This window comes from Myxine glutinosa, chromosome 1, assembly GCF_964187855.1.
Source record: "Myxine glutinosa chromosome 1, kmMyxGlut1.1, whole genome shotgun sequence".
Taxonomy (NCBI): domain Eukaryota; kingdom Metazoa; phylum Chordata; class Myxini; order Myxiniformes; family Myxinidae; genus Myxine; species Myxine glutinosa.
Window position 1 is genome coordinate 10,393,062 of NC_136261.1, and position 14,541 is coordinate 10,407,602.

At 46.7% G+C, this 14,541-nt stretch overlaps 1 protein-coding gene across 1 annotated transcript in view; it reads right to left on the minus strand.

Moving 5' to 3' along the window:
- The window catches only part of LOC137421269 (uncharacterized), a 130,798-nt gene that overhangs the window by 83,931 nt on the left and 32,326 nt on the right, over positions 1-14,541 (minus strand). Inside the window, exon 3 of the mRNA XM_068107162.2 lies at positions 5,853-5,955. Within this exon, the coding sequence (XP_067963263.2) occupies positions 5,853-5,955 (103 nt within the window). The remainder of the gene's footprint in view (positions 1-5,852; positions 5,956-14,541) is intronic.

Consider the following 14,541-nt stretch of genomic DNA (forward strand, 5'->3'; position numbering starts at 1 on the left):
ATTAAGAAGCGACGGAGAGGGAATAAGAAAGAGATAAAAGAGGAAGTGAAAGAATTGGTCCAAAGTCTGTGTTCGGATCGTGATGATGTGCTCATTAACCGGATGAGGGATTCGCAGGTGATGGAGGAGAAGTGAAGAGAAAGAGGACCCGGTGTAAGTGGTGACCAATATGGTCGTGCGTATGATGCGCCAGGTGATTTAATAAGCTTGGGGGTCGAGATGGACCCGGGTGTTCGTGAGAGGCCGTTGGTGAAGTGTGCGACAGGTCTTGTGTGCGAAAAAGGAGGTGTGCGAGAAAGTCCGACTCTGGGGTGTGTGAGGAAAAAGTGCGCGCCAAGGAGTGAGTGTGCTGTCGAGAGTGAGTCGGTCGTAGCGCGTGTGCGAGGGAGCACATGGAAGCGCGTAGTGAGGAGTGTTACAGAGGATGTAACGGAGGCATGCACGCCTGTGGTGAGTGTTACAGAGGATGTAATGGGAGGGTGTGCGCGACAAAGGTGTGTAACGGACAGGTGCATGGGGAAAGAGTGCGCTGTCAAGAGTAAGGGAGAATGCACGCCGGTGGTGAGTGTTACAGAGGGTGTAACGGGAGAGTGTGCGCAAGAGTGTGCGCGAGAAAGGGGTGTAATGGACGGGTGCATGAGGAAAGAGTGCGCTGTCCAGAGTGGAGGTGAGAGTAGTAAGAGTGACACGGAGCATGAGTTGGTTGTGGCAGGTGAGAGAGGATGTACACCTGGAATGGAAGGATGCACACCTGGAATGGTAGAGCGTGTGTGGGAATGCACACTTAAGTTGGTAGTGAGGCACGTGGTTGGGTGTGCGAGTGAGAGCACACCTGTGATTGTCACAGAGGAGGTGACCGAGAAGGGGGCACGAAGAGGTGTGTTGGTGAGGTGTGCGAGCGACGAATGTGTGCCAAGGTGTTCGGTGGTCAGGTGTGTGACCAGGTCTGTGAGCGGAATGAGTGTACCTGGGTGTGGAAGAGAAGGTGCAATGACGAGGAGCATGGGAACAGCTGGATGTATGAGCAAGGAACGGGCTGCTGGGTGTAAGCATGCAGGTGAGGCATCGACGGTAACCGGGTTAGAGGTTAGAACGACTTATAGCCGAATCGGGCCCTCGGTGCGCGTCGGGCGGCTTCGCGTGCCGCGAGGACCAGCGGGGATCCGAACCACGGCGGTTTCGAAAGAACCGCCATACGCGATCCACGCCGGGCCGCGCTTTGAACGGCCGCGTCCGTGCTCCATTAAGCGGAGCGGGCAGCCCGATAGGAAGGGTCGTCATGGCGACCCCTTTTTGTTGAGACGTGCCGGCAGGTCGAGATCGGGCCATGGGATGGCTCCGTGCCAAGGTGGTGCGTGGGATCTCGGCCCGGGTAAGCGTCCTTCCCTGCACCGAGTGTCGGACGCATCCAGCCGCCGGCACCAAAGAACCCGCATTCATTGCTCGGCTGTACGAAGCCGAGCTTTAGAAGTGAATTGGCGCACCGAGAGGATCTAGTAAGTAGACGGGTGATGAGGTTAGTGTTTTGGACCCAAAATTAGATGATTGGCAAAGGATTGGCAGTAATGATTGGCAGATGATGGGTAGTGATTGGCAAATTTTTGATTTGTTGAAATTTGATGTGCAAAATTGGTAGTGGGAGATGCCCGATGTGGTGGGATGGCAACTCTGTCATCCCTCACAAAGCGGGGCAAATGCGCAATAGTTTATGGGGTGGCTATGACAACTGAGCCAGGGAGGGCTTGGTTATATTGATAGGATCTAGCGAAGATGACATTAGGTAACGTTAAGATTAGTTAGTGACAAGGGTACCTGTAGTGGGAACGTAGTAGCTTAGTGTTTGATAATGACGTGGGAGCGCTGAGTGTAAGGGAAGATGGAGGAGCGCGAGTTTTAGAAGGGAGTAGACAGAGCAGATGATGCAGTATGAATGGAAGTGCTGGTGAGCAGCTTCAAATGAGGCATCGGTGAGGCAATGCTCCGAGGTGTGTGTGAGTGTACAAGTGATGAATGAGAGAGCATTGCGGATGAGTGTCATGGTGAGTAGTGAGTGTTGTGCATCAGCGCGAATGCGCTTGGGGGAGAGAAGGGTGCAGGCGGCACCAAGTATGAGAGCACAGGTGTGCAAGTACAGGTGTGTGGAATATATGGAGCAGAGAATGAGTGGTGTGGAGAGAGTTGGAGTAAGTGGTACGGAGTGGTGTGCATGGTGCGAAGGTGTGGATGGGGGAAGAGTGGACCCCTTTCACGAGTACCCGGGGAGGGTAGTTTAAGGAGTAGTTAGAAGGTATAGGTAAATTGTGGTTGGATATTGGCATTTGTGGTGTGGTTGCAGAATGGTATTGTGGATGGGTGCATTGGTTTGGTGAAATTGGCTGGTCGTGTGGCCTGTTAGTATGAGTGTGAATGGTTGAGCACTCCGCCACTGTTAGATGTCGGCCAGGTGAGGCCGCAGGTGGGCTCTGGGAGCCGTTAGAGTCAGTGGGTGCCTGAGGATCCCGGGTGTGGATCGGGCAGCCCGTGCCAGAGAGGGCACCGAGGGGGTGAGAGTGCGAGAGGGCCTTCCCCAGTTAGTTAGGTTAGGGTGAGGAGCAGGTGAGCTCGGTAGGCAACAACAGTGGTGGAGGTGTGCAGGTGGGCAGACCAGCTGGGAGCGTCACACGACCCAGCCACCGAAATTGTGCGGGAGCACCGAGTGTTGAATCGGGGAGTGAGACCCAAATTGATGGTGTGCACCACAGATGGTCAATGGGATTTTGGTTCTTCGAACCACATAGAGTAATGAGGGCCAATGGTTTGGCAGGAGAAAGACCCCGGGTAATGTAAAGTTGTTAAAGTCATTTAGGAAATAGTTAGGATTGATGAACCTGTCGCACCATACGCAGCCACTTACCTGAGGTAATGATGATGACTCCACACCTGTGTTTTCTTTGTTTTGTGTTGCAGGAAAGGAGAATTGCTGTTTGGATTTGTGAGACGCATCACGACGTGGATGAGACATTGGGGTGATTCCATCTCTCCCTCCTTAGGAGGGACTGATGATGAATTGGTGATGGCAAATTTTGATGTTGAGTTGGAGATGGCAAATTTTGATGAGAGTTGGAAATGGCAAATTTGATTGGTTAGGAGGGAGAGAAGACGAATTTGGTTTATGGGAGGAACGGGGAAGACAGTAGGGACGGTTGTTGATGTGTAAAGTAGATGTTTATGGGTAGTGTTGTGTTTTGTGGATACAGTAAGGGGTAAGGGAGGGGCAATGTAGGTTACCTGGTGGGGGGGGGGGGGCGTACGGTAGGAACGTACCTGTCTCACCTGGTTTCCATGTGCCCCCAGTGTGCATTACCTTGTATTGCATGCACTTTTGCGCCCTTACCACCTTACTCACTTGTCTTCTTTTGTCTCCCACCTCCGAGAATCTGGCTTTGGGGCAGAGAGAGAGGAGAGAGAGGTGCTGGCTCCGCAGTTGTGGGCCTGTACTTCCGCTGCTTGCTGCCGGGATCAACACACCATATGGACCGCAATTTTTGTGGCCGCCCACAATGGACCGCAGTTCCTTTGCGGTCAAGCACCACCCGTGGATGGACCTCTGGGTCAATGTGGCACCTATGCCATACAGGTGAACCACTTTTAGTTGGCCCCCTGACGGCCACAATTCAGAAATGGACGCGGTTGGCGCCTTTCTTTATTTCTAAAGAAGCCAGAAGGCCAAGTGCACTCCATGAAGGCAAGACCAGCGGCAGAACATCGGCCGGCTGCGACACCACCGGTGACCATGGACACTTGATTGTGCATTGTTATTAAACACTTTATTGGTGCACCGGATGGTGCTGACTGTGCATAAGGGGGTGGTGCTTTTGGTGCTTGGAAGGGGTGCTCTGCACATTATTAAAGGCCGTAGGGCCACAGGGCACTCGTGGGTTGGTGTATCAATGCTGGCATGCGTGCTCTCCCTATGCATAACATCTGCATGTGTTCCTCAAAGAACAGGTCCTGGATCGTAGTGTAAATATCAGTGTAGTCTTGTATAAATGATGCTCCCTACCGGCTGTATGTTTAGTTTGAGGATGCTTTCCGCGATTCGGTTATCCTGTGGGTGTGTTTCTGTTAGGAGAAGGGTACAACGTCACAGGGGGACATATTTACTCATTTGTGAACATCTGTAAAACTGTCGCACTCAGGGTTGAGTTAATAGTAGAGGGAACTACATCTGAGTGCCACACTAAAGTAGGTAAAAATTTATCGGGTCGGGACGCCCCGAGGTCGAGAAGGGTGCAGTGTTGCGGATATGGGATTTGCATCCATCCATATCCGCTTGTAAATATTCCCCTATTTCCTCAATACTTCCCAACTCTCCCCAATCCCCCATTCCCTAGTCCCATTTTCTGTAAACAACACTCTGTAGACCCGACCTCCCCCTATTTCCCCCATTAAATGTCGCATCCAGGTTCACCGCATCTCATGTAAGACAACTATAGGACATCTTGCTAGTTATTCTTAGTCTATGTCAGTTAAGGATTCGTTTCCATTAATTCTGACCCTTTGTTGCACCAGAATGTGATTGTATGGCACCGTTAGGAAGTTTAGGACCTCCCAATACCTCCCCGCAGCTCTTCCTCACAGTTCAGCAACAACAACAACAACAACAACAATGAGCGCAGGGAGTGCGCGTCCTCACTCTGGCTTGGTTGGTAGGGGTGGTGGGAGGGCACCAGGCCTTCCCAACGAGCCGCCATCGGACATGTGCTCGACGGGGTTACCAAACAGGGGCTCCCTGTCGGCTCCTCGTCAAGGGCGGAGCCCGGTAACCCCCGCACCCAATGGAAGCGGCGGACCGGCCCCAGTGGGGCGGAACCAACCAGCCGAGGGCGTGTCACTCCCCGCTGAGCATGCGCAGTGAGAGGGAGGTGACGTCAGATGCGCGCCGAGCTGAGAGAAAGCAAGACGTCCCCTCCGAGCGCTGTGAGACCTCCCTGCATCTTTTGAACCGTGCTTTATCCTGTCCCCGAGCCAAGGTGCACCTTGTGCCATCAACCTACCTGTCCCTTCCTGCCATCAACCCCTGTGTAAGTCTACCTTGTCCGTTTGTCCGTGGTCTGTCGGGGAATAGATAAGACTGCATTTAACTGCCCATCTCTTCTGTGTCTTTACCTCACTCTGCCTGGTAATCTACCCCCTTTTCTCCACCACTGTAATTATACCCTCCTCCGGAGGTCTTGAGAACTGTACCCCCCTTGCGTCGTTTCCTCTTTCCCAGTCATCGTGTCCTTTCCATCATTGATTTAGCATAGCGCGATTTGGCCAACGTCTGGGTGAATCGGGTGAGTGTAAGGGAAGAAACGGGGAGCAACTGTTCGGCCGCGGTGACCTCCGCTCGGTAAATAACATCCAATCCGCGGTCCGTAACAATATACTGTATATATATAAATATATAGGGAAGTAGATTAATGAAGACGCTTCCTTGTTTAGATAATCGTCAGTGCTTAGACATAATGCGAGTTGAAAACAGCACATTACCAACCAACTGCCCAACTAATCAGGGTACATGCCACCTACTTTCAGCCTTTTAGTTCGGATATTTGCATGATTAATTTGGGGTGGGGTAAAGAAGACATGATAAACTTGCTTGGGATCAACAATAGTAGGGCAAGTACCCTTGGCTTGGTGTGGAACGTGGAAAAGAAGAAATCCTGGACATAATCATGGCTGACTACAGCGTGACATACATTGCCTAGAGATCCAATGATTTGACATCACATCATCATAATATCACCAACCGACACTGTTTTTCTAAAAACCTCAAACATCACGTTCAGTGTAGAAAGAACAAACATTCAGGTACAATGGAAACTCACCAGAAATTTCCTGTCTTGTAAAGATAGAATATGATTACAGCAATGATACATAACACAAAAATCACCAGGATAGCGATTAAAATCTTCCAACAATTTCTTGCCTCTGCAGATAAAAAAAAAAAAACATATTAATGTCATCACACTTCAGGATATCAAATTTCAACCTCAATAACCTTTCAAAGCACGACACAACAGGTGTTTGAACTTTCATACACCTTGACCAGGGTAACAGCACAAATACATTACTCTCTAAAAAGGACATCACATGATACCTGTGACATCATTATAAGGAATCGAAATATGACTTTAAAATAGGGGCAATACCTCCTGGGTGCTCGCCCGGTAGAACAAAGCAGTACACTACACCGAGTAAAGATATTTTTAAAAGTACAGATACATTCAAAGTACACCGAACCCATGCCAAATAATTAAATATCCTACAGCGCGGCTCAAAGAGATTGCATTGGGAGGGAGAGATGTACAATAATTGATCGATTAATTGCATAATTAAAATCAATAAAAGATTATCATAAAACATTTTCTTAATCAATAATTGGCTAATAGAATAACTAAACCACTAGTGCTTCATCCGAAGATGTATCTTTTAGAAATGTAATTAAATAAGTCATTAATAAAAAATAAAAAAAAATTAATTGATTAATCAATAAATAATTAATCAATTAAATGATGAATCAATAAATCAAAAATATCCTTTATAGTCACATTACTTGGTCACTGTCATGTCCAAATATTAGCTTCCCAGCTCAAAAGGTGCCTGAGATATTGCCCAGATGAGAAAGAAAATAAATAAATGATTAATAATGAAAATAAATAAATCATAATCATAAAAAATTAAATAGTTAATCAATTGGCTAATAGAATACATAAACCACCACCATTTCATCTGAATCTGTAACTTTAAAAAAAAAAAATATTTAATTAAGTCATTCATCGAATAATTAAATAACTAATCGATTAATTAATTAATCAATAAATCAAAAATACCCTTTACAGCCAAATCAATTGGTCATTGTCATGTCCAAATATTAGATCCATAGCTCAAAAGGTGCCTGACATATTGCCCAGATGAGAAATAAAATAAAGAAATTATTAATAATGAAAATAAATAAATCATAATCATAAAAAAATGAAACAATTAATCAATTCGCTAATAGAACATGTAAACCATCACCATTTCATCAGAATCTGTAAGTTAAAAAAAAAATTTTTTGGTCATTAATCGAATAATTAAATAATTAATCTATTAATTGATTAATCAATAAATCAAAAAGATCTTTTACAGCCAAATCACTTTTTCATTGGCATGTCCAAATATAATCTTCCTACCTGAAAAGGTGCATGAGATCATGGCCAGAATAGAAAGGAAATAAATAAGTACTTAATTAATCGCTAATAATTAAATAACTAATCAATTAATTGGTTAATCAAAAAACAAAGTGTTTTTTTTCCAAAGTACTTGCTCACGATTGTGCCGAAATTTCAGCTTCCTAGCTCAAAGGATGGCTGAGATATCGCCCGGACAATCAAGAAAACTGACTTCCGGACTTCCGTTTTCGGTGCCTGGAGCAAGGAAGCGTGTTCGACCTCTGGACGGCAGCAAAAGTTAAAGTATTTTTTCCATTCGTGTATTCGTCAATTTCTACTCGTTTTTTATTGTGCATGTGTTGCAGTGTGTTTTCCAGTTGCTGTTGATTCGCAATTCCTGCAAACTTTTGTATAATTTAACCCTTTTCTGTCCCACCGCGTGCGCGGCCTAGTTTATCTCGGCCCATCGGTGTTCATAGGTGTTCTGCGAATTTAAGTGCTTTCCTTCGCTGTATTGCTTATTTCTTAGATTTTCTCTTCTCCCCCTAACTTCCCCGAACATCGACCACTTGTCTAACGTTTTAAATCTCTTCAAAGTCTCTTCACGTCTCTTCTCGTCTCGGGAAGTCACGTGACGTCACGTCTCTTCAAAGCTGTGCATGCGCGCACGCTTTCGAAGTTAATAAGTAACTTTTCACAATTGTGTTTTTGTCGTAATACCGGCTTTACCACAGGTCGAAACTTTATCTTTCTTTCGGTGTGTATGTAACTATTGGTGTGTCTCTAATAGTATTCTTGGTGTTGGTTTTTCATACCTGTGTACAGAATACCTGTGTGTGTACCTGTGTAAAGAATACCTGTGTACATAATCGTCGGTACAGTTCGTGTTGCATATTCTGATGCCAAGCGTAGGACTAGTAGTAGGACGCTACCGTGTCTGCCCTTGGCCTGAGGCTTTGTTTCTGTCTCAGCGGTTTCTTCGATTGCGCTCGCAATTCCTTTCGGTCTCTATTTTTCACGTTTCACGTTCGGTCTCTGTCTCTGTTTTCATCCCAACTCAAAAAAAAAAGAAAAAAAAAGTATTCCCTTCTCTGTTCTTATCCGTTTCGTTCGTATTTGTTCGTTCGTTCTTTGACCACGTTGTTCGTGATCACGTGTTCACGTCATTAAAAAATGTTTCATCTGTCCCCTGAACAATGGTATTCAGTCATATACTATAACACCTTTTTCTTCTTGTTCTATAAAAGGATGCTTTCGACTTGCTCATCAAATCTATTCATTCCAAAAAAAAATTCCATCTCTTACAGCTACAGTGCCTCTTTCATTCATTCCCTAAACTCTCCAGAACTCCACCCATCCTTCAGCGTCCTCAAACGTATTTTTGACTCGAAGGTCGCAAGAAACTCATTTTGCAAGAAATGTTCGTTTCCCATTAATCGTACATTTTTCAAAATCCAATCTCACCCCTCCCCTCCAAATCTTCCCCATCACCCATCCCTTTCAAATCTTCCCCCTTGCCCCTCCCCTCCAAATCTTCCCCATCACCCATCCCTTTCAGATCTCCCCCCTTCCCCTTCCCTCCTAGACTCCCCTCTCACCCCTCCTCCTCAAAGCGTCCTCCCCGCTTCTTCCCCCTTCCAACTCTCACCTTCATCTCCCTCAACCTTCTGCCTCACTCTTCCCCCTCCTCAAACAACACCTCACTGCGCCTCACCCAATCACCATCAAACCTTTTGTCCGCCCCATTCTTCCCTTTCTCCAAGCTGCTCTGAAATCTCTGACACACCTTCAACAGCTCTCCCTACCTCTTCCTCCTCTTCCACATCATACCCTACCGCCCCCCCCCCCTGTTCTGTATCCGATGCTCCCCCTTCCTCTTCTTTAACAGTAGGGACCTCAAACATCCGGGGCCTTCGCTCAAACTTGACTGATCTCTCCATACAGGTTGCTTCTGACAAACCAGACGTGATCTGCTTAACAGAAACTTTCCTCCTTCATGATGTCTCTGATTCCTTGGTATCTCTCCCAGGTTACTCCCTCCTCCGGTATGATAGACCTGAGCCTCGTCCTGGAGGGGGGGTTGCTATCTTTATAAAAAACTCTCTTCCTTACTCGCCCTGCACTGCCCTCTCTCCACCTCACCCCCAGGAATACCTTTGGCTACGGCTTCCCCTTCGCTCCCACCTTCTGTTCATATGTGTGTTGTACCGTCCACCAAACAGTGATGACTCCATCTACATGTCGCTGTCTGATAACATGGACCAACTTCTATCTACCCATCCCAACTCTCTCTTCCTCATATGTGGTGATTTCAATTGTCACCATGCCAGTTGGCTGGGTCCATCGTACCTCTCTCACCAGCCATGGCTCTTCAGCAAAGGACTTCTGTGACTCACTGGGACTGACACAATCTGTCAATTTCCCGACCCGGATCTCAATCAACGGAGCATCTTCTCTTCTGGACTTGGTTATGACTAACTTCCCTGAAAATGTCTGCTGCTCTTCTTCTGCTCCAATCGGCTCATCTGATCATGTGCTTGTTAAAGTGGACATCTCTCTGACCATTCTCAGAGAGCCTCCTCAGCGTCGACGAGACTGGCATTTCACTCAGGCCAACTGGCATGGTCTTCAAGCAGCCATCAATCATCTGGACTGGTCTCCCATCTCTACCACCTCTGACATCAACTCATCCTGGGAATTCTTCCAAAGTAAACTGCTCTCTCTCATGCACAGATTTATCCCATCTCGTCTTCAGTTGTCATACCCTTCCTCCCGTCCATGGTACACGGAATCTTGTGGTGAGGCTATTGCCCAGAAACAACTTGCTTTCGTCTCCTGGAAAGCAAATCCAACGGAAGGAAATCTCATTTCCTTTCACGAAGCCCGAAACAAGTGTGTGTCCACCCTCAGGAGAGCCAGGAAACAATATCTCTCCATTCTCAGGACAGAACTCTCTTATCTGTCTCCCTCTTCCAAATCCTGGTGGCATCTGGTCAAATCTGTTTCTGGTGTTTGTTCCCCCTCCATCCCCTCCCTCACCTCAAACGGCCACACGGCTGACTCCGCACGTGAAAAAGCTGAATGCCTCAACTCTGTGTTTGCCTCTAAATATTGTGTCCCAAACCCATCCCTCTCTGTACCCACCGTACCCAGTCGTACCCAGCTGCTCCTGGACTCTGTGTCCTTTCCTCCTGACAAGGTGGAAAAGTTTCTGTCAACCCTCGACTCTGATTCTGCAACTGGACCTGACGGCATCAGCCCACGGGTCCTAAAATCTTGTTCGTCCGCTCTTTCACTCCCTCTCTCTCTTCTCTTCACACTCTCTTTTGCTCAAGGTCATCTGCCATCTGCTTGGAAATCTGCCAACATCACCGCTTTGCACAAAAAAGGTGCAAAAACAGATCCTAGCAACTACAGACCAATCAGCCTTCTCTCAATTATCAGTATAGTCATGGAATCCATCATTGCTTCAGATATGAAATCTTTCCTCTTCTCCAATGGCTTGATCTCTGATCATCAATTTGGTTTCAGACCTGGTCACTCTACTCTGGACATGCTGCTACTGCTTTCTCAGCAATGGATGGAGGTCTTCAATGCCAAACAGGAAATTAGAGCTGTCTCCCTTGACATATCACGTGCCTTCGATACGGTCTGGCACCCCGCTCTGCTCACCAAACTCTCCTCTGTTGGTATCCATGGAAATCTCCACGCATGGCTGGCGGACTTCCTCTCTAGTCGTAGTCAACGTGTAGCCCTGAATGGGTTTCTCTCAGCTCCTCTTCCTGTTCAGGCTGGAGTTCCCCAAGGCAGTGTTCTGGGCCCTGTGCTTTTTCTGGTCTTCATCAATGATCTCTCCGACTCTCTTGAAAATCCTCTCTATCTCTTTGCTGATGTCTCTACTCTCTGTCGCTCCATTCTTCATCCCTCAGATCGGCAGTCTGCAGCCTCCTCACTCTCTGCAGACCTGGACAAAATAACAGACTGGGCAAACAAGTGGAACATGTCTTTCAATCCTGACAAATCTCACACTCTTACGATGTCTCTCCGAAAAGACCGACTGGACAACCCGCCCATCTACTTTCTGAATAATCCTCTCCAAGAAGTTCTGTCACTCAAACTTTTGGGTCTCACTATCTGCCATGATCTTTCCTGGGAAAACCACATTTCAAATCTGGCCTCCAAAGTCAGTCGCCGACTGGGCATCCTCCATCGTGCGAAGTCCTTCCTTGGCACACCTGAGCTCCTCACCACGTACAAGGCTGTCATCCGCAGCTCAATGGAATACTGCTCTCCCCTCTGGGCTGGTGCTCCTGCCTCACACCTAGCTCGTCTTCACGCTGTTGAAAGCAAAGCATTCAGAATCATTGGAATCTCCCGCGATGAAGCTGACTCTAAGGGTCTCTCACTCACTCACCGCAGGCAGGTTGGTGGTCTTTCCGTCTTCTACCGACTCCTCTCTGTCCTTGCCCCCCCAGCTCTCTCTGGGCTCTGTCCCGCAAATATTCCTACAGGTCGCACAAGATCTGCCTGCAACCCTCTTATCGTTAAACTGCCAAAATCAAGACACTCTGCTCACCTTCACTCCTTCATTCCTCTTTTCTCCCGCCTCTGGAACAAACTCCCTCACTCTCTTCAATCCCACTCCACCCTCCAGGTCTTTAAAACAGCTGTTCACCACCATCTCTTATCTTCCCCCATCCAAAACCTTGATCTTTTCTATCCCCGATAATTTCACCCCAATTCCACTTTTTGAAATACCAACTTCTGTCCTGGAAGTCCTTGGTGTCCTTGTGTTTTAGACTTCTCCCACCCCCCCCCACCCCCCTTCCCACGCCTCCTCCCCCCAAGCCCTCTCCCTCCCACACATCTCCCTGCTCTTAAATGTTGTGTGCTCTCAAGTGTTTGCGTGCTTCCCATTCTCTTGTCTTCCGCTCCCTCTTTTTATATATTTTGTTTGTCTGGTTGATTTGTTTGTGAAGTAAATGTCAGCTCTTTCACGAGCCTCGATTCAGTATACAAAAAAAAAAGAGAAAAATAAAAATAAAAATAAAAAAGTAAGAAAACAACCAGAGTGAAAACTGAGTACTCCCTTTCAGTGTGCGTCATTGCCGAGCCCCCTTCGGTGCCCGGAAATGACGTTATGCAGCGCCTGGAGATGGCATAGGAAAGGAGCGGTGTACAACAGTATCTCAGTATTTTAAACCAATTTCAATGGTTGCAAGAAGACAGGGCGGCAGCATGGAGAATCATACTAATATGATCACAAGACTTTAAAGGATGAACATCGCGAATGGGAAACACACATTTAATGCACTATTAAAATATGAACACCGTAATTGGGAAACACACATTTAATGCACTATTAAAATATGAACAGCGAAATTGGGAAACACACATTTAATGCGCTATTAAAATATGAACAGTGCGATCGGGAAACAAACATTTAATGTTCTATTAAAATATTGCTATGAATTTTGGGGTAGGGGAATATCTAGATTTAGGTAGATCTGCATAGGTAGGTGTCCGACTGTCGTGATAGGGAACCTCACCTGTAATAAGTTCTGTGTTTAGGCGGTTTGTCGGATTAAGGTGTGTATTCGCCCCCATTACGAGGAATGGGGCCTGATAAATAGGTCGAGGGAATAAGGATAAGACCCCTGTGTGTGAAACCTCGGTGATCATTCCTTTGTCCCGCTAGATCCATTAGTGCACCACATTATTTAATTCCCCCTCCGCCACAAGACGATAAGACTGACCGGAAAAACCAACAGGCAGCGGTCACGCAGTACGCCACCTTGGCGATGGAACATCGTGCAAGGCAGGCTGAGGCCACGCCCACTTCACGCGTGATTGGTCAAGAGGATTTTGATGGGAAGATCGCACAATGGGGTAGGAAGCTGGCCACTGATGGGTAAAAGGAATGTGGAAGGAAGCGGCAGAATGATTGGCCACCGACGGATGGTATGACATGAAGGGCAAAAAGCACTCGGCCAATGAGAGGACACCAACTCATTGAGAAGATTCGAGAAACCAAGGGGCACCACGCTGGTTGGAGGAGAGGAGGGTTGACATCACGTGACGGCGAGGAAAATCTCTCTCTTGCCGGCATTTTCCTCTCTTCCCTTTGCCTCTTGCCTTCCCTTTACCATCCCTTCGTGTTGGACCTGTTCTGCCTAGTGGACGTTGGAAAGACGGTGGGCACCGGCGGTCATCCTCGCCTGGTGCCTGCGTGCAAGTGCTGTGCCGTGTGGCGTGGGACGGACTGTGCAGGAGGCCGGTGTTCGCGCCAGCAAACAGGGCCGAGTGGTTCGCGCCGACCAGAGCCGCGTCGGACGGAGCCTGAATGGACCGACCCGACATGCAGGCTGAGATAAGCCCGACACAAATGCGCACACAACGTTTCTTTTATTTATTTTCCCATTGTTTCGTATCTGGAGTCTGGTGTGGGGACGTCCCAATTTAGGATTTAGTTTTTATCATCGCGTTTCCCTGTCCCGATAGTTATTTTGAATAAACCCTTGTATTATTTTCTGTTCTATTCAAAATCAGTTTTGGTTGAATTATTGATTTCAGGTTGAAGCGTTGGACCGTGAAGGTAAGCGGCATTGTTCATTCCGCCTCGTGTATGATCCGCCATCGATTGAATAAACGCCTCCAAGTAAGCTCGAATCCATCCTTGGTGACGCTCGGTGTTAACTGAGCAAACCACACGACAATATGAACAGCGCGATTGGGAAACACGCATTTAATGTGATATTAAAATATGAACAGTGTGAAAAGGAAACACACATTTAATGTTCTATTAAAATATGAACAGCAAGATTGAGAAATACATTTAATGTTCTATTAAAATATGATCAGCGCGATTGGGAAACACACATTTAAGGTGCTATTAAAATACGAACAGCACAATAGGGAAACATACATTTAATGTTCTATTAAAATATGAACAGTGTGATTGGTAAACACACATTTAATGCGATATTAAAATATGAACAGCGCGATTGGGAAACAAATTAAATGTTCTATTAAAATATGAACAGCGCAAATGGGAAAAATATAATTAATGTTCTATTAAAATAAGAACAGCGCGATTGGGAAACACACATTTAATGCGATATTAATATATGAACAGCACGATTGGGAAACAAATTTAATGTTCTGTTGAAATATGAACAGCGGGATTGGGAGACACATTTTATGCGATATCAAAATATGAAAAGAGCGATTGGGAAACACATTTAATGCGACATTAAAATATGAACAGCCCGATTGGGAAACACATTTAATGCGATATTAAAATATGAACCGCACGATAGGGCAACACACATTTCATGTTCTATTAAAATATGAACAGCACGAT